The sequence below is a fragment of the Eumetopias jubatus genome, unplaced genomic scaffold, assembly GCF_037043125.1.
Source record: "Eumetopias jubatus isolate StellerSeaLion01/CBP00866 unplaced genomic scaffold, mEumJub1_p1.0 scaffold_14, whole genome shotgun sequence".
Lineage (NCBI taxonomy): Eukaryota > Metazoa > Chordata > Mammalia > Carnivora > Otariidae > Eumetopias > Eumetopias jubatus.
The window spans coordinates 55,459,693-55,483,733 of record NW_028274820.1 but is presented as its reverse complement, the minus strand read 5'-3'; the positions used below and the strand labels follow the sequence as shown (position 1 = coordinate 55,483,733).

Sequence of the window (24,041 nt, the reverse complement as noted above, 5' to 3'; positions counted from 1 at the left end):
CTGAAAGAATTTTCTTAAATGTGAGATTATATTAAGAAAAATAGGAAATTATTGTTTTATAGATACAACTAAACAAACAGTATAAATGGAAATAAACTTTAGATATCTGCATTAAAAAACGGGTAAGTCCACAGAACATTTTGGGGGGTAAGGAGAGGGGGATGAAATATTCCTAACTTTCACATAAAAATTATAATTCCACATAAACAGGTAAAATGTTTGAGTTTTATGCTATTTTAAAACTCTAGGTATTTTCAAAATGTATTATGGGTAGTAACACATTAAAAGGATATTTTATTCTATTGATTTTTTTTCTAAATTCAATTTATTTCAACAAATAATTGCCATATATATATATGTATATGTATATATATATATGATGCTTTGATTTACAAAAATTGTCAGGATTTGAGATGAGCTATAATTTATCTCTGGCTTTCAAGGAAAAAATTTTTTTTTTTTAGAAAGAGAGTGAATGGTGGGGGAGTGGTTGGGGGAGGGAGGAGCAGAGGGAGGGGAAGAGAGAGAGAGACTCTCAAGCAGACTCCCTGCTGAGCACAGAGTCCGACTTGGGGCTCAATCTCACAGCAGGGAGATGATGACCTGAGCCGAAATCTAGAGCTGGATGCCTAACAGGCTGCATCACCCAGGTGCCCCAAGGAGACTGTTTTAAATAGATGATGTGCATACATGTGTGTGCATGTCACATATCCTCAATCCTGGCTTTTTACTGTTAATGAATACTATGTATAAAAACCATTTCATTTTGTAGCACCTTGCTCCGATTTATGACGTACATCGTGAAGCACCTACACCCATGTATTCCTAAATCACCCGAAGGAATCTACAAACACTGAAAGTACTGAGAGTCATAGCCTGTCATTGTTAACAGCAGGTATTTATAAAATGCCTTCTTTGGGTGAGGCACTTTGGAGGGTACAACACACACCAGGCATTGATCTTCCATGTAGATTTGGGTTGACAGAAAAAGTTATACAGCAAACAAACTAATGAAAGGACAACATGCTTATCTCATCTAGGCATTCAGTCCTCAATGTTTTCTTCTTATCACGGGCATCTTTATTTAAAAACAATCTTTTGCTGAGCCACAACCTGGGTGGCTCAGTCGGTTGAACGTCTGACTCTTTGATTTTGATTCAGGGGATGATCAGGGCCGTGAGACTGAGCCCTGCGTCGGGCTTCCTGCTCAGTGGGGGGAGTCGGCTTGGGATTCTCTCTCCCTCTCCTTCTTCCCCTCCCCCAGCTCTCGCTCTGTCTCAAATAAATAAAATCTTAAAATCTTTTGCTGCAGTCCCTATTAAAAGAAGAAAAAAGAATGAAAGGATAGATCTCACTAAAGGTGGCAGCGTGAAACCTGGAGCTCTTTTACGCAGTCACTGGTTTTTAAAGGGAAAGAGAGACTCCTAGGAACATCTAGATCTGGAGTCATAATTCTGGTCTCAAAGAATCTCCCCGGTAGCACCCGGGAGGCCCTGCACAGGACCTGAGTAGTGAGTAGGAGGTCTCACTGATCTGCTTTTCAGGGTGACAGCTAGTGGGGTCAGCTAAAGTGCATACCCACCCAAACCAACACCGCAGGACCTACTCAATGGCGGTCATACGTCCAAGTTTCCCCTGGGAAATTCAAACTTACCTTAGGCTACCAAGGGCTTCGAAGAAAGGTGTCATGTCTCCCTTGGGTGGAAGTAAAGCTTATAATAAACACAGGTATGGGGTTCTGGGGATGCTTTCAAGTGACGGATTTCCTTACCTGAAAAGCCATCTGGGACAGGAAGGTGAGCTTGTCCCTCTCAAACAGCGCCCGGCTGGTATAGAGGAAGACAGCGTAGGTGATGCTCTCCATGAGGACTGAGACACGCCCCTGCGTGGCCTCTACCTTGTCAGCCTGCTCAATTGCTCTGAGGAACAGCATGTTGAAAGCCTGGGGAATTTAAAGTGACTGGTAAAGGCTGGAAACCAAGGCCTGATGTCTAGCTAGTCCCAGACACAAAGTAAACATGTGGAATCCCTTTGTACGCGTTTACGTTTAACTTTATACAAAACTGCCGAACTGTTTTCCAAAATGGTTTCACTGCCTTGTGCTCTCATCAGCAACGTAAAGAGTTGCGGGACGGTGCCTGTGCGGTACTTCTTACCGCTGGTCTTGGACAAGCGTGGCTATTCTTTTTGGTCTATAATAATACTTCATTCTGCTTTTACTTTGCATTTTTCTGATGAACACTGAGCATTTAAAAATGTGCTCATGGGCAGTACACATAACTTAGCATAGGACATGTCTGTTCAAATCTTTCATTGTTTGAGTTGTCTGAGTTGTACAAGTTTTTTATATATTCTGGTATAAGTGCATTATTAGATACATGTATTGGAAGGAAATTTTAATAGTACATGGCTTGTCTTTTCATTTTCTTAATGTCTTCTGAAGACCATAGATTTTTAATTTGATAAGATTCAATTTATCATTTTCTATTGTATCCTAAGAAATCTTTGCCTAACCTGAAGCCCAAAGATTCTCTCCCATTTTTTTTTCCTAGAAATGTTATAGCTTTGCTTACTTATTTTGAGTTAATTTTGCATAAAGTGTGATGTAACGGTTAAGGTTCATTTTTTATTCTTTGTGGATATCCTGTTTTCTCAGCACCATTTGTTGTAAAAACTATCCCTTCTTCATTGTCTTGGTATCACTGCCAAAAATCAATTGATCATACATCTGTGGGACTACCCCTGGACTCTTGTTATCTACGTATTTTTCTTTAGGCCAATTAGCATAGGTTTCTAATAAGTGCTGAAATCACGTGCTGTAAGTTTTCTAAATTACTTATTCTTCTTCAAAATTATTGTTATTTTAAATCCTTTGAATTTCTACACAAATTTTAGAATCACCTTGCCGATTTCTACTAAAACAGCCTTCAGGGATTTGATTGAGATGGAATTGAATCTATAGATCAATTTGGAAAGAATTGGCATCTCAGTAATATTGAGTGTTCTAATCCATAAACACAGTATACCTGTCCATGGTCTATCTCAACAATGTTTTGTAGCTTTTAGCACATGGATCTTGTTTTGTTAAAATTATCCCTAAGAGTTTCGTGATTTTTGGAAGCTACTGTAAATAGATCAAGTTATTAGTTTTATTTTCCAATTGTTTGTACCTCATATATAAAAACAACTGATTTTGTATATTGACTTTATATCCTGCCATCTTGCTGAAAACTCACTTCTTAGTCCTAGTAGGTTTTTGGTAGATTTCTTAAGATTTTCTACATACATTATTAGGTCATTTGTGGAAAAAAAAAAGACACTTTTTCTTCTTCTTTTTAAATGTCTGTGCCTTTTGGGGCGCCTGGGTGGCTCAGTTGGTTAAGCGACTGCCTTCGGCTCAGGTCATGATCCTGGAGTCCCGGGATCGAGTCCCACATCGGGCTCCCTACTCAGCGGGGAGTCTGCTTCTCCCTCTGACCCTCTTCCCTCTCGTGCTCTCTATCTCTCATTCTCTCTCTCTCAAATAAATAAATAAAATCTTTAAAAAAAAATAAATGTCTGTGCCTTTTATTTTATTATTGTACTGGCAATAACCTGCGGGGCAGTTCTGAATAGAAGTGTTGTGAGAAGACATTGTTCTGATCTTAGAGGAAAGCATTCAATTTTTCAACATTAAGTATAATATTAGCTGTAGATTTCTGTAGATGACCTTTTTTACTTTTAGAAGTTACCATCTATTCTTAGTTTGCTCAGTTTTTTTTTTCTTTTTTTGACCAGGTGTTGAAATTTGTCAGATTCTTTGTCTGCATCCAATGAAGTGATCATATGGTTTTTCTCTTTTGTTCTATTCATATGAAGACTTGTGTTATTTTTATTATTTTTTTAATTTTTTATTGTTATGTTAATCACCATATATTACATAATTTGTTTTAAGACTTGTGTTATTTTTAAATGTTTAACCAGCTTGCATTCCTGGCATAAATTCCACTTGGACATAATATATTGTTCTTTTTATATGTGGCTGGATTCAATCTGCCAATCTTTCCTTGAGAAGTTTGGCAACAGTGTTCATGAAGAGGTCTGCTCTGTGGTTTTCTTCTCTTGTAATAGTCTGGTTTTCCTATTTGGGTAATGTTGGGTTGATATTACTGATTTAATTTTATTACTCTTTACACAATGTGGTTGTTCCGAAATCCAACCACTCTGTGCTTCTCAGAATTTCTGCACCTAGCTCCATATTACTAGAAACCTGCTAGTTATTCTTGACTCTTTTCATTATTGTCCATATCTAATCCATTTCCAAGGGCTGATTATTCTAGCTTCAAACCATAGGGCAAGTCTATTCACTTTTGAGTCTTCTGTCATCAGTCATCTGCTTCAAACTGTTCAGTGGCTCCTTTTTGCAGACAAACTATAATCCAATATCCCCCACCAGGCAATGAGGTCTCCCATGATCTACATTTTCCCACCTCTCTAGACTCTTGTCTTGTCATCTTCTCCCTCACTAATTACCCTCCAGCCACATAGATTCATTTACCACCTGGAATCCCAAACTCTTTCATGTCCCACACATCCTTGTTTTCTCCAAACACTCCCTAGGTGACTAAACTCTATAGGAATCAACTATAATGTCACTTCCCCTGAGAGGCCTTCTCTGAGCTAAGAGTGAAACAGTCCCTCCCATCCTTATTATTCTCTCTCATTATACTCATCACTTTTACACACACACACACACACACACACACACACACACACACACCCCTGTGTATCTCCATTCATATCTTTTTTTTTTTCGAAATTGTACACTCAGCACAACGTCTGGCATGATGATTGATCTCAACAGCTATTTGTTTAAAAACTGCCTGACAGAATGAATGAATACTGCCCAGAGGCACAATGATGCAAAGTAAAGAGCATGGCTTTTCGGATCACAACAACCATGAGTTCCAATCCTACCTTTTACCATTATAATGTGAATTCTTCGGCAATTTATTTAAAATCTGAAAATGTTAGCTTTTCTTTTTTTTTAAATAGGGACACAATAATATATTGAGATGTTCCATGCATAAGAATGAACCAAAGTATGAAAATGTCCGGTATGTAATAGAGTGACTTAATGAATAGTTGTTCTCAATCTTTCTCCTGCCCTACCAAAATGATATGAGAAATCTTTATATAAGACACCTACATTTTCACAAAGTAAAGGAATCACAAGGAGACTTCTCTTATATATAATAAACTCAAGACTCGGTTTAAGAACAAAAACAAATGTATTATGATGCCACATAATTTAATTATCTTAGAGCCTTAATGAAAATCATAAATAAAAGTTCCTGAGAAAATGAGGTTTTTTTTTTTTTTTTTTCCCCTCACTAGATCCTCAGGATTCCTTACTGGATATACCGATTGCTTAAAAATAAATTCTAAACTTCCAGAAACAGGTAGAACTCATGAAATTAAAAATTTTTCTTAGTTTATTCAGCATTACCTTCAAAGAGAACTGATAGATGGGGTTAATTTTTCTGAGATCATTAATAACAAAATAAAGAAGAGATGCTCTTGCTGCCACTGGTCTGTAACCTTCTCGGGCCTCATTGATTTTTCTTTCATTTTCTTTAGCTTCAATCACCTATGGTGAGATCAAACAAGGTAAGTAACTCATAACTTACTCTTCATATTCTTTATACTTACCCAATTGATGGAAGGTATGTATCTGAAATGAAAAATTATTTGCATTAAATAGAGAACATATATGGCATCTATGTGCTTCAATTATTCTAAAATGATTAGATTCATATTTTAAACCGTTTTTTTCCATAAATTGAGTTTTCAGCAAGAATGGACATAATCCTAGCTGTTTTACAGTTACAGATTAAACAAACCTGATTGGTTTCGGTTTTTCAGAATTTGTTCTGAGTAATGTCACCTTCCCCTGCCTCCTCTCTCTTTTTCAGGTTTAATAACCCAGCTATATCACCTCCCAGGGATAGCTCTTAAAAGTCTGCTGGGTCAATTCAATGCCGATAACTTTATTAGTCAACAAGGTATACAAAAGCAGTCAAGGGCAATAATATATCCCACAGCCAGGCTTACTAAAAAGTCTTTATATGAAGACTCTCATGACTGTCTGACTTTGTACCAGATGATCCATATGCTCACGTTTTTCCATTTAGTTTCTGTATTAGCCCCTGGTTACATTCAGCGAGATAATTAAAACTACAATAATACCACCACCACCCATCAACCAACATATTCATTTTTACTCAAGGTTCAAATATTTTTTTTTTAAATTTAGGATTATTGCTGGTCCTACAGCTTTTTAAGAAGTTTTTTTTAAAAGAAAGTTGATTCTTCATACTTGTGTATAAAAGGAAATAAAACAGAGCAGAGAGGGGAATCCCTACATAGCAATATACTAAGAAGATAGGAAGAGACATTTTAAGAGACAATTAGAAGCTAACTTCAAAGCTAAGACCTAATTTACTTAATTGCCTCAATCTTTACCATCTTAGGAGCTACCTAGAAGTCACTTAAAAGGATAGAGTAATTTGGGATTCCATTTCTTAGCTTAAATTAAGACAAACATATAGGATGTATGGTGACACAGCCTCAATCGGGGAATTAAGAGATTACTTAGTAATGAGGATATTCCAGAAAGGAAATAAGGTTCCTCTCATTCCGAAACAATGGAATTTTAAAGTTCATGGCCATTTGTGTGAGTCCAAAGTGCACGTCATGCGTAAGGCATACTGGGACATAGGCTGGACATTCAGCAGGAAATCTACTCAATAAAAATTTTTACTGGCATTCAGGAAATGTCATTGTTTCCCAGGGTGAATAATGTATCTGAGCACAGCAAGAGACTGTCCCTTGCTCAGCCTCTGACCACTGAAGGCCTGTAAACAAAACGTCAGCTCTGAATATTTCCCTGAAAGGCACAACAGACTGGGAAGCCTGTGGTGGCACTGTGGGGTGTCAGTCTGCCAGAGCTGGACGCTAAGCCTTTTTAGATTTTAGACCATATAAGCCAGCAGGCTCCAATTTTCTTCCGATTTGGCCACTCAGAAAAAATAACAGCCTGACAGATTCTCATGTGAATGACTGGATCTCTGCTGAATTAGGATAAGCACAAGTTCAACCACCTCCGTCTCCATGCACAGCCCTGCACATTTTAAGGGTAGTTTATTAAAGGACCTGAAATCCGCAACAAGGCAGTGCTCTTAGAGACGCTGTCAAGTTGGATCACATTTTTACACCAACCACTTGATTCAAAAGGAGCACTGTGACCCTCCGGGTGTCCTGGGCGCCTTGTTACCTTGCGTTCTATCTCAGCCACGGTTGCTTTTGTCATCTCTAGTCTCTCCACCAGCTCGGTGTCATCTAGAAAGCTCCCCTCTGCCGCAGAAAGGCGCAGAAGGAGGTCATCCTCCAGATACTTCAGCTCGATCTTAAAGTCATTTTGGTGCTTTGTCAAAACCAACTAACACAAACCAGGAAAAGTGTGAGAAATGGTGATACAATTCATGTTTGAAAGCAGTTTCTTTAATCATCGATTTCATGGAATCATATCACACTTAAAAGTAAAAACATACTAATCATCATCTTTAAAAATTTATTTTAAAACAAGTCAGAAAATAGGTTAAGAACTGGTTGCACTCCAGGGTCCAGAGAGTGAGTGAGTATTTGTCATAATCATTTAACATTGGGAACCTACAGGAAGAATCTACTCTATAGAAAGAAACTTCTGGTTTCTGCTTCATATCTAAAGAGTTGGAAGTCATCATTTCCATCCTCACAACAGGAAAAAAGTGAATCCTCAAACTCCTCTTATATCCATCAAAGAACTGAGGTCATAGGGCAACTGCTACCCTCAAAATCAGAGAGGTAGGTGAATACAGACCATCACAGCTACTGGCAAATTCACAACAGTCACTGGCTAATTGCTGGAGGCAGAGCTTGAGGGTTAAAAACCTCTGGGGGTCCAGTCTTAGGAAGCCCTTCATACTTTTGTGAATTTACCTCCAGGAGACTTACCAGGTTCTCATGGTAAAGATCAGGAAAACAAAACAAAACAAATCTACTCCTGTTTTGTCAGTGGAAGGGGGAAAAGCAACCATTCTGAAATATGGCCAGAGGAAAGCAACCATTTAAAATATGCAAGAGCTTTCCGTTCTCTTAACAAATGCCTGCCCTCAAGGGAAATTACATTATCGCGGAGTCTTACCTGACCTTAGGTGGGAGGATGACTGGACCCCTCAGCCCCCCGAGGTGGCCTTTCTCGCACAAGGAAGACAAAAATAAATGATAAACTCTTCTGAAGTTCAAACCCCAGTGGGCCTATCAGAAAACCCTGAGATTTGATGATAGGATTACAGAAAACTTCCCATCCAAAATACCTTACCATCATACCACATCAGCAGACTCCAGTATAACACTGGATTACAACAGACAGTGCAAGGTACTGACTCTATTTAAAAAGGAGCTTCCAGGGAAGTGCAAGGACACAGATGGAAAAAAACAGGGGTCTGAGAAGGAAAGTGAAGCCGATAGCACTAAAAGCTCCAGCAAACATGACATGTAGCCTAACTCCTAGTCACATAAACAAAACCTAACACTAAAGCTCTACTTACCTCACTTCAAATTATCTGATACATCATATCTGGCTTTCAACAAAAAAGTACAGGACACAATGAAAGACAACACAGTCTGAGGAGATAAAGCAAACCTAAGAACAAGACTCAGGAATGGCAGAGATTTTGAAATTATCAGACTGGGAATTAAAAATAACTATGCTTGGGGCGCCTCGGTGGCTCCGTCATTAAGCGTCTGCCTTCGGCTCAGGTCATGATCGCGGGGTCCTGGGATCGAGCCCCGCGTCGGGCTCCCTGCTCCGCGGGAAGCCTGCTTCTCCCTCCCCCACTCCCCCTGCTTGTGTTCCCTCTCTCGCTGTGTCTCTGTCAAACAAATAAAATCTTTAAAAAAAACAAAAAACAAAAAACTATGCTTAATGTGCTAAGGGGCTCTAATGGATAAAGTGGAAAACATGCAAGACTATATGGACAATGTAAGTAGAGAGACAGAAATTCTAAGAAAGGAAATGCTAGAAATAAACACTATGACAGAAATGAAGGATGTCTTTGATGGACTCCTCAGTAGGCTGGACACAATCAAGGGAATCATCAGCCACCTTGAAGATAACTCAAAAGAAACTTTTCAAAGTGAAAAGGAAAGAGAAAAGGAATGAAAAAAAAAAGGAAAAGAATATCCAATAAATGTATGACAAAAAGTTTAACATACACATCATGGGAAAACCTGAAGGAGAAAAAGGAGAAGAAATATTGGAGGTAATACTGGCTAAGACGTTTCCAAAATTAATGACATTCACCAAACCACAGATCCAGGAAGCGCACAGCATACTAAGCAGAGTAAGAAACCAACAAACGAATCAAATTCAAACTGCAGAAAATCAAATACAAGGAAAAAATCTTAGAAAAAGCTACAAGAAAAAGAGAACAACAACCCACCTAACCCATAGAAGATGACAAGAATTACACAGAACTGTTGAGAAACAATGCAAGCAAAGAAAGAGTAAATATTTTAAAAATTGAAGAAACAAACTATCAGTCTAGAATTCTATATCTTGCCAAATCACTCGTCAAAAATGAAGGAAAAATAAAGACTTTTTCAGACACACAAAACCTAAAGGATTCTGTCACCAGGAGACATGTCTTAAAAGAAATGTTAAAATTTTTTGTCACAGAGAAAAAAATGATATAGGTCAGAAACTCAGATCTCCATAAAGAAAGGAAGAATGTCAGAGAAAGAATAAATGGAGGTAAAAATTTTTTTCTTACTCTTGACAGAACTGTTCAAAATAGTACAGACAACAATGTATTCAGTGATTATAACTTACAGTAAATGAAATGAACGACAACAATGTTATAAGAGACTGGAGGAAATGAAACGGCTTGTAAAAGATAACCTGCATGTCCCAGGAGGCAGTATAATAATGTGATTTGAAAGTGGACTTAGGTTACTTGTTTTTTTAAGATTTTATTTATTTATTTGACAGACAGAGACACAGCGAGAGAGGGAGAAGCAGACTTCCCGCTGAGCAGGGAGCCCGATGTGGGGCTTGATCCCAGGACCCCAGGACCATGACCTGAGCTGAAGGCAGATGCTTAACGCCTGAGCCACCCAGGCGTCCCTGGACTTAGGTTTCCTGTAAATGTATAGAGTAAATGCTAAAGAAACCACTATACGTTTTTAAAAAGAAGTATAACTTATATGCTGGGATAGGACAGGCAATAGAATCCTTTAAAATGCTCAGTTAAAATCAGAGGAGACAGAAAGAAAGAAAAGAAAAAAAAAGGGTAAGGAAGAGTGCAGTAAACAAACAAAAAAAGACAAATATGGTAGATTTTAATCCAACTGCGTCAACAAAAATCTCTTTGTGAATTTTCTAAATACATCAATTAAAAGACAGACACTGACACAGTGGATACAAAAACAGAAACAAAAAACAACAAAAACCAAGACCCAACTGTCTGCTGTGTACAGGAAATCTACTTTGCTCAACGGCAAAGGGATGGAGAAAGATACAGCATGTAACACTAAACAAAAGAAAGCTGAAACAACTATATTAATTTCAGACAAAAAAGACACGAAAACAAGGAAAATTATCAAAAGCAAAAAGGGGACTTACATAATCATAAAGGGGTCAATTCTCTAAGAAAATGTAAGAGTCCATAATGAGCATGTCTCTGACAGCAGAGCGTCAAAATACATGAGGCAGAGACCGATAAAACTGCAAGAAGCAGACAAAGCCACAGTGCTGGAAAATGGAAAACTCCTAGATATTTATAGTTAATACACCTAGTGGGCAGAGATTCAGGAACGACATGGTCGAACCAAACAGGACCATCACTGGATGTAACCGACATTTATAGCATACCTTCTCAACTAACAGCAGAGTATGCCTTTTTTTCAGGCTTAGATAGGATATTCAAAGATAAACCAAACTGTGGGCCAGAAAACACATATAAAAAAGTTTAAAAACCCCCAGAAATACAAAGTATGCTCTCAAACCACAATGAAATTAAAGAAGGAATCACTAATGGAAAGACAGCTGGAAAAATCCCAAAATATTTGGAGGTTTAACAACACACTTCTAAGTAACATATAGGTGAAAGAAGAAATCTCAAGAGAAATGAAAAATACACTGAAATAAATAAAAATGAAGGTACAACTTAACGAAATGTGTGAGAGGTAGCAAAAGCAGTGGTTGGAGGAAAATTTATAGCCCTGAACACATATTAGAAAAGGAGGAAGATTCTAAAATTAATTATCTAAGCTTTTACCCTAAGAAACTAGTGAAAGAAGAGCAACATAAACAAAAAGCAAGGAAATGAAAATAAACAATAAAAATTAGAGCAGAAATCAATAAAATATAAAACAGGAAACCAATGGGAAAAAAAATCATCAACCAAACATTGTTTCTATACAAAAATCAATAAAATTTATAACCCTGTAGCCAGGCCAATCAAAAAAAAAAAAAGTGGGGGAGAAAGCAAAAATTACAATGTTAGTAATTAAAGAAGGCCCATCACTATTGATTCTACGGGTTAAAGGACAATAAAAGATTATGATAAACAATGGTATGCCCATAAATTTGATAATTTAGATGCAGTAGACCAATTCCTTGAAAGACACATCTACCAAAAACTCATACAAGGAAAACTATATAATCTGAATAGGCCTTCGTCTAATTAAAAAATTGAATTGACAATAATCTTCTAAAAAAGAAAGCACCTGGCCCAGATGATTTTTCTGATGAGTTTACCGAAGATTTAAAGAAGAAATGCTATCAATTCTTTACAGTTTCCTTCAGAAAATAGAAGCAAAGGGATTACTTCCTAACCAATTTTATGAGGCCAGCATTAGCCTAATATCAAAACCAGATAAAGCCATTACAGAAAAACCCCAAAACTATATACCTCTATTCTTCATGAGCATAGATATAAAATCCTCAACAAAATATGAGCAAATCAAATCAAACACATGTGTGAAAAGAACTATATACCATACTACGTCGGATTTATTCAATATGCAACATTGAGAAGTAATGTAATTCATCTCATCAAAAGGCTGAAGAAAAAGCATATGATATACCAATAGACGAAGAAAAAACATTTGAAAAATCCAACATTCATTTATGATAAAAACTCTCAGCAAACTAGAAATATAGGACTTCAACTTGATAAAAAACATCTAAAAATGAAACCTCTAGCTAATATCCCACTTAATGGTCAGAAACTATATGCTTTCCCCCCAAAACTGGAAACATGACCACTATTTCCTTTCACCACTTCTATTCAACATTGTACTGAAAGTCTTAATGAACGCTGCAAGACAAGAAAAATAATAAAAGGTATACAGAATGGGAAGGCAGAAATGAAAACAGTCTTTGTTCAATTATGGCATGGTCGTCTTTGTAGAAATTCCTCAAGCATCAACAAAAGGACTCCTAATAAGAGATTATAACAAAGCTGCAAGATACAAGGTTAATATACAACAGTCAATTGCTTTTCTATACACTAGCAATGAACAAATGGAATCTGAAATTTATAATGCAACCCATTTGCATTAACACCAAAAAACTGAAATGCTTACGTATAAATCTAAGAAATTATATTGAAGATATACATGAAGAATTCTACCATATTCTGATAAAAGAAATCAAAGATCTTAAAATGGAGAGAGAATCCATATTCATGATAGGAAAACTCAACATTGTTAAGGTATCATGTCTTCCCTTCTGTGATTCAACATAATATCAATCAAAATTCCAGCACATTATTTTGCAAATATTGACAACCTGATACATGGGAAAGGCTTAAGATCCAGAAGAGCCAATAGTCAGTGTACAGAGGAAGAAGTTGAAAGGTTGACAATACCCAACTTAAAGGCTTGCTATAAAGGTACCACTAATAAGGAAGGTATGGTTTTCACAAAGTAGACAACAGATCCACAGAAATATCAATTGATCTTTGACAAGTAGCAAAGGCAATGGAGAAAGGACAGTCTTTTCAACAAATGGTGCTGGACAACTGGGTATCCACATGCAAAAGAATGAAGCTGGATCCCTACTTTATACTATATAAAAAAATTAACTCAAAATGGATCATAGACCTAAATGTAAGAACTAAAACTATAAAACTCCTAGAAGAAAACATAGGAGTAAGTCTTCATCAATCTGTGTGAGGCAATGGTCTCTTAGATATGACATCAAAAGCACAAGCAAAAAGGAAAAAAAGACTGGATTTCATCATAATTAAAAACTTTTGTACATCAGAACACACCATCAAGAAAGTGAAGACAAACCACAGAATGGGAGAAAATATGTGTATATTATATGTCCAGTAAGAGCATAATACTCAAAATATATAAAGAACTATGACACAACAATAAAAATAACCCAATTTTTAAAATGGGCAAAGGATTTGAAGAGATGTTTCTCCAAAGACGACATATAAAAGGCCAATAAATATATGGAAAGATGTTAACCTCATTAGTTCGTAGGGAAAAGAAAGTCAAAACCAGTGAGATACTGCTTCATATCCACTACTATGGCTATTATCAAGAAGAGAGACAAATATTGGTGAAGATGTGAAGAAATCGGGTCCTTTCTACATAGTTGGTAGAAATGTAAAATGGTGCAGTTGCCTTGAAAACAGTCTGGCAGTTCCTCAAATATTAAACATAGAATTACTATATGACCCAGCAATTCTGCTCCTAGGTACATACCGAAGAGAAGTGAAAAATATATGTCCACACAACTTACAGTGAACATTCACAGAAGCACTGAACATCACTGCCCAACAGTGGGAACAACCTGAATGTCCTTCAAATGATGAGGGCATAAATAAAATATGGTATATAATATCTACAAAAGAATATTATTCAGCCATAAAAAAATGAAGAATTGATAGATATTATAATATGGATGCACCTGAAAAACATTATGCTAAGTGAGAGAAGCCAGGTACAAAGGCCAGATTATTTTAAGATTCGATTTATATGATATGTCCAGAACAGGCAAATCTATAGGGATAGAAAGTAGATTAATGACTGCTAGGAGCTAGGTGGGCGGGGACGCTGGGGTAAGTAACAGCCAAGAAGCATGGATTTTCTTTTTGAGGTGCTGAAAATGTTGTAAAATTGATACTCTGTGAATGACCTAAAAAACCACTGAATTATACAATTAAAAAGGGTACGTGAATGATATCCCAAACTTATAAAACACAGGGAGAAATATTACTATGTCTTAATGAACAGCAATGAATGGATAGGTTTTACTGAAGCTGAACAGTATTTTAAATAAATTTTATTTTTATATTGCAAAAGGAAAGGATAACATTAGGAGAAAGTGAAGTTGGGCTAGTGATGTAGAGGAACTCTGTAGTATCTTGCAACTTTTCTGTAAATAAATCTAAAATTATTCCAGAGTAAGTTAACATTTATTTTAAAATCTTGCTTCTGATTAAAAAAAAAAAATAGGGGAGAGAGGCAAAATGTTGCTAATTACTGAAGCTAAATGATGACCACATGGAAACTTAGAACTGTTTTTTTTTGTTGTTCCTATGTTTGAAATATTTCACTATCAAAAATAAAAGCAAATAAAGAAATTAACCAGACTGTCAAAGCTTTTGGAAAAAAGAAAAACATGTATACATAAATTACCACGACAAGACGATTTTCTTATATGGTCATATGGTGTTTCGAATGCAGACATGTTCCCTGTCCAATTTGGCAGTGATGCACCAAGCAGCCTGTGGTCCTTGAAACCCTGGCCTTGAATCACTCATCGCTAGCAGGTTGCGATTTCACTACATGGGAGCATGCCCGCGAGGAGACCGGAGGGAACTATGCCCACTCACTCAGCCTCCATCCCAGGGCTGTCTCTGCCCTGTTTGTGGACTGGTGCAGAAGTAAATCCAACTGAAATTCGCTTCCAATGGACTCTTGAACATGCGTGAGAGTCCCTTGTAGGGCCTGGTAACACAGACTGCTGATCCTGCCCCCACAAGGTCACTTTTAGTGGGATCTGGTCTGTGGCCCGAGATTTTGCATTTAAGGTTCCCAGCTGATACTGATGTTCTAGGAACCACCATTTGAGAACCACTAATTTATATCAGGAATGGCGAACACATTCCATAAAAGGTGAGAAGGTATTTTTGGTTTTGGAGGCCATATAATCTTTGCTGCAATGACTCACCTCTGCCATTGACTTCCTTCTACATTTTCAGGCTTCCTCTGTTGTTTTGGGGGGTGTGTGTGTGTGTGTGTGTGTGTGTGTGTGTGTGTGTGTGTGTGTGTGTGTGTGTGTGTGTGTGTGTGTGTGTGTGTGTTTTAAATCAATCCTCATTTTTTTTATTAATTTTTCTTAATCACTGTACTTAAAGCCATATATTTTCCTTTAAACGCTAGTCATCATCAGCTATGAGCCCCTGAATTTGTCCAACCTTATTCCATTATGCCTCTTTTTTGTTCTTTTGCCCTGGCTGACTTAGACTATTATCACTGAACCTACCAGGACATGTTCCTGCTTCTCTCCTTTCGTTGTCCATGACTCCTATGTCTCCTTGCTTGTCCTTGTCACCTGCATCAAAACACACCTAGAGCGAGCCCATCTCCTACTGGGGGCACAATGCTAACTACCTGCTTTAACGGGAGTTCCCTTGAATTGTTAACTGTTCAAATACATCCTCATTTTTCTCAATGAGACTGTAAATCCCTGGTGGGCAAGAATCCTATCTTAGACTCCTAGGTCTAAGCACCCTAACTTGGGCAAAGCAGATACTGAGTAAGTGTTGATGATTTTGTAATTTTTACCTTAAGTTTCTCCAGATCTGGTCTTTCAAGACTGACCACCTCTGCCAGGAGCTGGGCTTCTAGACCATCTTCTGTGACTGTGAAATTGAGGAGGGTTGTTTGAGCTTGCAATTCTGGCTTATAGTGAGGATTTGCCAGTTTTGTGTGAAGGATAAGGCGAAAGTTCTTGTTAAATTCACATTCTTTGTCTCCAATCCTGATGTATCTAAAAGGGCACAAGACAAACATTCAGGAGAGTACCACGAACCATAACTGATATTTAGGTGGTATTCCATTTCCTCTATTCTGATAATGTATCTAGGCTGTAAGACCAGGTAATTCAGGACTTTTCAGCTACTCTGTCTCCCTCAAGTACAGAAGAAAAAGGAATTATCCACCGAACTTCTACAAGATTGTTTACATGCAAAATTGTGATAACAGTACTCATCTCGTAACGTCACCATAACAAGAAAATGTAGTACTTCATATGAAGGTCGTATAACAACAAACATTAGCTTCTATTATACTTCTGTGATTAACCTTCTATTAAACATTGTTCTTTTTTCTTTTTAATTTTATTTATTTTTTTGTGAGAGAGACAGAGAGCATGCACAAGCAGTGGGGAGCGGCCGGCAGAGGGAGAAGCAGACCTTTCACTGAGCAAGGAGCCTGATGTGGAACTCAATCCCAGCACCTGGGATCATGACCTGAGCCAAAGGCAGACACTTAACCAATTGAGCCACCCTAGAAGTCCCTAAATATTGCTATTCTGAAAGGATGAGTATGTATTTGCATATATCTGCGTGTATTAAGTGCATAAATATTTAAAATTTATATACATGTTAAAAGTACACATACACTTTAAATTACTATTTCAGTATTTTTAGTACTGGCTCACGAGCAAAATTTAAGCAGCCTCCTGTGTGGAATGCATGGGGATGGGATCTCAACAACCACGCTTCTGTCCCATATCCCGATTCCCTCGGTCACGGGGACCAGAAGCGGGCACTTCAAAAGTACTCCAATCAGAGTGAGCTTTCCTGGGGCTTGGGATTGGAACAAAGAGAAGGGAGCGGTGGAACCTTTAAGCTCATGTTGACGTCACTCTTTCTTCCTGGTAAACCACACAGCAGAGAAAGACATTCCTGGTTTCCCCAGGGATGATTCAACCAATATTCAAGTTGAAGAGTCATACAAAGGGAGCAGGTTCTGGATTCTATGGGCTTCCAGGTTCCATGTTCCTTGAAGCCTGGCTGCCTTTTTACCACAGTTACCATGAGGCCTGCAGCCTTGTGACACGGTCTTTGTTTGGCTTCAGCTAGATGGAGGTGGTTTCTGTAACTGCAAGAAGCTCTGAATGAACGCAGCCTCGCCCTGGGGGGAGGGCCTGATTTCTGTTCTACGTCAGATACTGGGGTCTACCTCGTAAGGACCTCATCCCTCAGGCTCTGTTGCCCTCTGGGTTCTGGAAGGGCTTTGGCCAACGGAAGCAGGAGCAAGACGGCAGTACAGGCGAGGGGGTTCAAGGCAGATTTTCCCTGCCTCAGTGCCGTGGTCTGGTGGGGGCTCCGTCCTCCCATGACCATATTCCAGGTTTGGGATGTTCCCCTTCCCACAGCTCCACTCACAGAACCAAGTCGTACCTTCGGGCCTAGCAGGGGTAATGGCTTCCTGATGTTGTAAACCCCGGGTTGCCTGCACTCTTCTCCTGCGTTCCTTTATGCTGCCCTTAGAACGTTCTTTCTGTCAACAGTCACTCTGTTAATTCTATTAAAAGAATCTCCAGCCTATTTCGTGGTCTTGTTTTTCTGCCAGGCACCTGCTATGGGGATTCCGTAGAGGGGTTTTTAAATTCACACAACAGACAAGTGACAAACACTGAAATTTTTCAAACTCTTCCATCAAAGAGTTCTGAACTGCACAAGAGGAAAAATAGATGTAAAAAGCCTAAGAGTGAGCCTGAAAAGAGTATCTTCTCAGTCTCCTATTTTATATTAAATATAAAACTTCTGCATTCTTCCATAGTCCATGTATAAAGTATTTTAGTTATAGACAGAATGTTATCCAAAGGCCATATTATTTTTACTGTAAATACAGTATTTTGAAAAAGACTACTTATCTCACTGACTTACAGGCAAAATGTTATTTCACTAAATTTATCAATTTGAATAACAAGTTCAGCACTCAGGCAATATTCCTCTTTATTAAAATGTCACAATACTTGCAACAACCTTTTTTAAACTTGAGGAGAGATGCCCCAAATTTGTGATGTGGCAATATTTTAGGTTGCTGCTGGTGGATGTTTCCTAATTTTATCTTGCTCTGAGGTTATTCTCTTGCACCACATGGTGAGGAAAGGGCTTCTGAACCACTGGCCATTTTATCTGAGTAGGAAGAATTTTGTAAAACAGTTGTAGTGTGTAATGATTGTTTAAAAAGTCAGTTTTCTTAAATCACTAAAGCTCATCACAGAATCCCTCTTAATCACTAAAGATTTAGTCTTTACAGCTAAGAATCTCAAAAGACAGGTAAGACTCATTACCTCTTCATCCAACTCTCAAATTTTGTTTGCATTGTAATAATCTTATATTTTCAACAAAAACTTTCACAGGTTTTGATTAAGGGTCTAAGCTTGAAAAAGATCTGTGACACAAACCACTGTTGGAGACATTCTTTATTAAGTTGAATGGTCAATCCATTCATGTTATCTAGCTTTGGGCTGTTTTTACTGTGTCAAGACTTCCTACTCTTTAAAATTTTTTTCCTAGAAGGACAAAGAGCAATTTAGTTAGCAACTTTCTTCTAAGCCAGTATGTATTTGTATAATATGCTTCCCTTTAAAAAAATAAAAAATAGGGGCACCTGAGTGGCTCAGTTGGTTAAGCATCTGCGTTCAGCTCAGGTCATGACCTCAGGGTCCTGGGATGGAGCCCCCTTGTTGGGCTCCCTGCTCAGCAGGGAGTCTGCTTCTCCCTCTCCCTCTGCCCCTCCCTCCGCTCATGCTCTCTCTCTCTCGAATAAAAAAAAAAATCTTAAAAAAAATTAAAAAGAGTATTCACATCACTGTTAAAGAGAAACATTGAGAAAAAAAAAAAAGACAGAGATGAATGAACCACAGGCCATATGTTATAAATGAACCCGAGAGCAGCTGGTGGTGAATCCAATGAGCAAAGGGGCCCTGAGCCCTTGTTTCACAAGTCATGGAAATGACCCCATCTGTTCACATGTTTGCAAATAGTTTCCAGCTGATATCATGCTCATTAAAATCATCATGTACCTTATTGATAATTTCTTCAATTCTTTGTTTTTATAGAAAAACATGTTACAACCAAACATTCATTCACCCAAAAAGCAGTGACTGAACAACTACACCATGCCAGGCTGTTAGAGAGTCTTGTAGGCACTGGGCATATAACAGGCACAGTCTCTGCTCTCACCAACATTATTACCCAACTCTCTCATCATAGGCATTATGACTATAAGATCTTACAACACTGATGCAGCCACTCTTCTGTTTAGTCCGTTCAATAAATGAAAACACCTTAACTACCTACAACATGACAGCCATATCAAGATCAAAGATCTGCCTCTATTAAAAGATAGGCAAAGAATATGAATAGACATCTCTCCAAAGAATATATACAAATGGCCAATAAGCATCTGAAAAGATGTTCGACAACATTACTCATCAGGGAAATGCAAATAAAAGCCCCAGCAAGGTGCCACTTCACCCACTAGATGGCTAGAATGAAACAAACAAAACCCCACAGACTATAGTAACAAGTGTTGACAAGGAGAGAGAGAAATCAGAACCCCCCCATACACTGCTGGTGGGAATGTACAATGGTACCACTACTTTAGAAAGCAATTGGAGTTTCTCACAGTCTTATATACACAGCTATCATTTAACCTAAATATTCTACTCCTAGCTATATACCCCAAAGAAAGATACCCTTGTTGTATAAGACCATCCTATGTCATGGTTAACCCAATTCTTTTTGATGAAGACATATTCAACCACACCTCCATTTGGAGCATGATAAAAAATTTCTCCCACTACTTGAGCTTCTCTTTCCAAGGGTTTCCAAAATTAATTTCAAAGGTAGCTTTGAGAAAGATCTTTCTTTGCTAGCACTATTCACTGACTGGCCTTTAAAGGAACTTTCAAGAGTGAAGGTTTCATTACCGTGCCTGGGGTTCCCACACATAAGCGATACCAAAGCTGATACTCATTTCTATCACCACAGTGATAAAACCCAAACTTAAAATAAACCTCTGGTATGTTTTATGATTTTGTGATACTGCTCCATCTTGGTTTGAATTCTTTCCCTCTCAGAGCAGTATCTCAGAAATGCTAAGTCTGTCACCACCTTTCATGACTTCAGATTTAATTTTCCCTAATTTGCTTATGAATTTTTACTGGATTTGAGTTCATACCTCATAAACTTCCTGTTTTAATCACCAAACTATATCCCCAGATGAAAAGAAAATGTAAATATTTTTACCACTTAGAAATGTGCATTTTAATGAAGAACACTGAATGAACTAACTTCACAATTTTCTTCATTGTTGTCCACTGGGGCAGCTCAGTGTGGCTGGCTGAGGAAGAGGTAAGAAGTTTAATTTCGAGGTCTGCATGTGTGTGTGTGTGTGCACGTGAGAATCAGAACAAGCCCCACAAGACGACTAACTTACTTCTGGAAGTCCTAGCTGTCCAGGCCTCAGGGAGAAATCTCTCTAGAGTGGGGGTTGGAGAACTATTTCTATAAAGGGTCAGAGAATCAATACTTCAGGTTCTGTGGCCGCATAGGTCTTTCCCAAATATTCTTCTTTGTTGACAACCTTTTAAAAACCATTCTTAGCTCACGGTTTGCATTGAGACAGGTTGTTCGCATATCACCACTCTAGAAGATCACGCGGTGAGTGGTATGAATGTAATCTTGCAAGAAAACAGCAGCTAATCACACTCAATCTCCTAGTACCACTAAGCTATAATTTTTCCAAGCAGCTACTACACATAACATTGCTCCCCTCCCTCGGCTTTCAAGGAAAAAAAAGTATGAGACCAACCAACATGAAGCATGAGGTTTGAACAACTTTGCTTCTGGGTGTAGGTGACAAACGCTTTCAATGGGTTAAATAATTAACAAATACCCAAGTTAAGGCAATGCTCCATAAAAGGCCTCAGAAACGACTCTGCAGCTCCCAATTTCCCTTGCACACCTCCCTTTTATACCTACATGTACCCTGAAGTGTTCACATACCCTAGTTTGAGAGTTGGAAATCTATCTGCTTGAGGGACAGGTCTGATTTTCTCGGGAAGAGACAGTTAATCAGAGGAAAAGAGAAGGATGTCTGCCTATAAAACTGGGTTTTACATTTTGCTTGGAAACATTATTTCATAGGTTCAACTCTCCCAGGGATAGTATATTATCCTCAATTGGGGTATTTATGATCTATGAAAGGCAAAAACTGCATAAAGACCCAGTGGATTTTATCATTGCTGCTAGGTTAATTTTTGGTTTATCTCCTATCTGGGAAAATTAAACAGACTCCTAGTGCTCTCTCATGATTTGATGGATCCAAAAAACAACGGAGTTAACCAGAGGGGTGGGAAAATCAATCACTTTGTTGTCTCTGTGAAAGACATGGGTCCAGAGGTTATGACTTCTAGAATACAGCAGGCAGCTACAAGCTCTTGAACTCGAACTCCAATGAGAAGCAATAGCAGGTGTGAAGAACAACATCAAACTTCCAAGTGTGGCTATTATCTTAAAGCCATAGGTCTTAACCCATTTTCCGGCCCTATTCACCCCATGAGCAGGACTGGCCCCTTTCACTGTATCCCAGTGAGAATCAAGTGGCGCAGGAATCTCTGAAGCTAGGGTGGAGTTGCTCCCAGAGGGTTTTTTTCATCTCTCCAAGGGAGTGACCAACTCCTGCCCCTTTTACTCAACGCCTGGTGTGGAGGTTAGAGATGGATTATATGACCTCAGATCAGAAATAAAATTATTTTCCCCAGTACAAACACTGTGGTTTTACTGGATAGGACATAGGATGAATCAAAAACATTGTTTCACCTGGCAGTCCTGCAGCTTTAGAGAGCAAGAAGGGCCCCTAGAGATCATTCAACTGATTCCCTTTCTTGGACCCGAAGAGTTTATGACTTGTCCAAGGTTACAGAGCTCAGTGGCAGAGCTGGGACTAGAACTGGGTCTCTGGACTCCTAGTATAAAGTTCATTTCACCGCATCACGCTGTAGGTTAATTTGCTCTGTTTGATGGTGACAGCTTGAAACCCCAGCCTCCGTCGACCTGACCGTCGATCACAAGAGGGTCCTGAGAGAATATGACTGACTCAGTACAATCCATGGCCACTTGAGAAAATAATAGAGCCCAGAGAACATGCCCTGCTGATCTTCGCTTCGAAATTCTGTCCTTGTTTATGAAGGAGAATAGCACTGATTATCGAGGTGCCCAGGTCTAACCAAAGAGTTGAATTTCTGGTAGATATTTTCATTAAATTAATTAATTTATAAAATCTTAAAAAAAAACAGTCAACGTACAGAAAAATTTTCTGTCTTCTGGCTTTAAGGGGAAAAAAAGTCTTTTAAATATGCCAAAATGCTCACTCGTTAGTTGAATAAATTACTGTATAAAAGAACATCATCTACAAATTAACTATTAATTCAGTTTTCCATAGGTCAGGTTTACATAAAAATCAGGTACATTGGGAATTTCAAAATTCTTTCAGAGTTTATTCAAAATCTAGCTGAAATGTGTTTTGGGATGAAAAGATTCCTAACTTCGTCCAGTCATAGAAGGTCATTACCACTCTATGGACTGATATAAATACATGTGAAATGAATTCGTGGCTAATATTCACAGCACTTCTGGGACAGAACGGGGAAACATTTCTCCCAGCTATCAAATTTACCTGAAAACCAGAATCTCTGTGAGTCGAGGCACCATTATCTCAACATAATCAAGATGAGAATCTCAAGTTGGGGATTATAACCTGGATAGCTTGTATCTAAGATACCTATGTAGAAACTGAGGAAGTATCTTTTACTTTTGTTGGAACTGTTCTCAAGATTAAGTGTAGCTCCTGCTGAAAATGCCATCAGTCCTGGATCATAAAAACCCAAACGACTTTCTGTAGTGATTAGATATTCTGAGTACATGAACCAACACTATCATTAATTTTTATTGCCATCTAAAACAAAGCTTGGAAAAGCAGCATATTCAGTTTAGAACAAGGACCCGCTGCAGGAGGACTGTTTTAAAAAAGATTTGCAAAACCTTTCTCACAATGCCGTGGAGAGAGCAATTTCCTAGGACACCGTGTTGGCACACTGGAGGCCCTTACTCTAAGATGGGCAATTCAGAGAGCTCCCAAGTTCCCTGGACTGGAGGAATTCTCCAGGCCTCTCACCAGGGCCTGCTTGTCAAGGTAAAGAAATGGCAGGTGGGTTTTGAGATAATAATATAGTCACACTCATTGGGGGAAAAAACACACGCAGGAAAAGAAAAGGAAAAAAACAAACTTTTCAATGGACATCTAAAAGCCTTACTGCATGTCCTGCTGCTTAAAATTAAATGCTTCTCCGTGAGGCTTGGGAGCTCCCATGGCTCTGGCTGGGAACATGGTGGCAGGCCCCAGGCCCGCGTGGCGGTGGCCATGTTACTTAGCAACTTAGCAACCCCATCAGGGGGGCCCCCCTGCAGAGTTGGTCACCCCCCCCTTTCCTGGGGAAAGGTCTGGGCTGAAAGCCGCACAGCCGGCAAGATGGGCCCAGGTAAAAGGAGGAAAGAAGTCCTGAATAGAAATGAGTTAACTGTCTTGCTGCTTCATACAGTTAATATAACCAACACGTCCTTCTCAGATAAAAGCAAACTTCAATTAAAAAAAAAAAAAAAAAAGACTGGTGTTGCAGGGATTCCAGGTACCCTTGCACAGAAAGAAAAAAGGAAGCTAAACAAGAAAATCCTAGATTATTTCCCTTCTGACAAACAGAATATGTACACATTTTACATATATTATGTTCAATATGATGACATACATATGTTTCTCGATATCTATTTCATTTTTCAATATATCCATATTAAAATATTATAATGTAGCATGAAAAAGAAATTCTGGTTCTCTTTGCATTTGCTTTTCTAAAG

General features: G+C 38.4%; 1 protein-coding gene across 1 annotated transcript in view; it reads right to left on the bottom strand.

The window, feature by feature from the left end:
* The window catches only part of DNAH11 (dynein axonemal heavy chain 11), a 321,003-nt gene that overhangs the window by 35,574 nt on the left and 261,388 nt on the right, over positions 1-24,041 (bottom strand). The window contains exons 66-69 of the mRNA XM_088018617.1: positions 15,895-16,099; positions 7,316-7,480; positions 5,489-5,629; positions 1,772-1,942 (exon numbers count right to left, since the gene is read on the bottom strand). Coding sequence (XP_087874743.1) covers positions 1,772-1,942; positions 5,489-5,629; positions 7,316-7,480; positions 15,895-16,099 — 682 coding nt within the window. The remainder of the gene's footprint in view (positions 1-1,771; positions 1,943-5,488; positions 5,630-7,315; positions 7,481-15,894; positions 16,100-24,041) is intronic.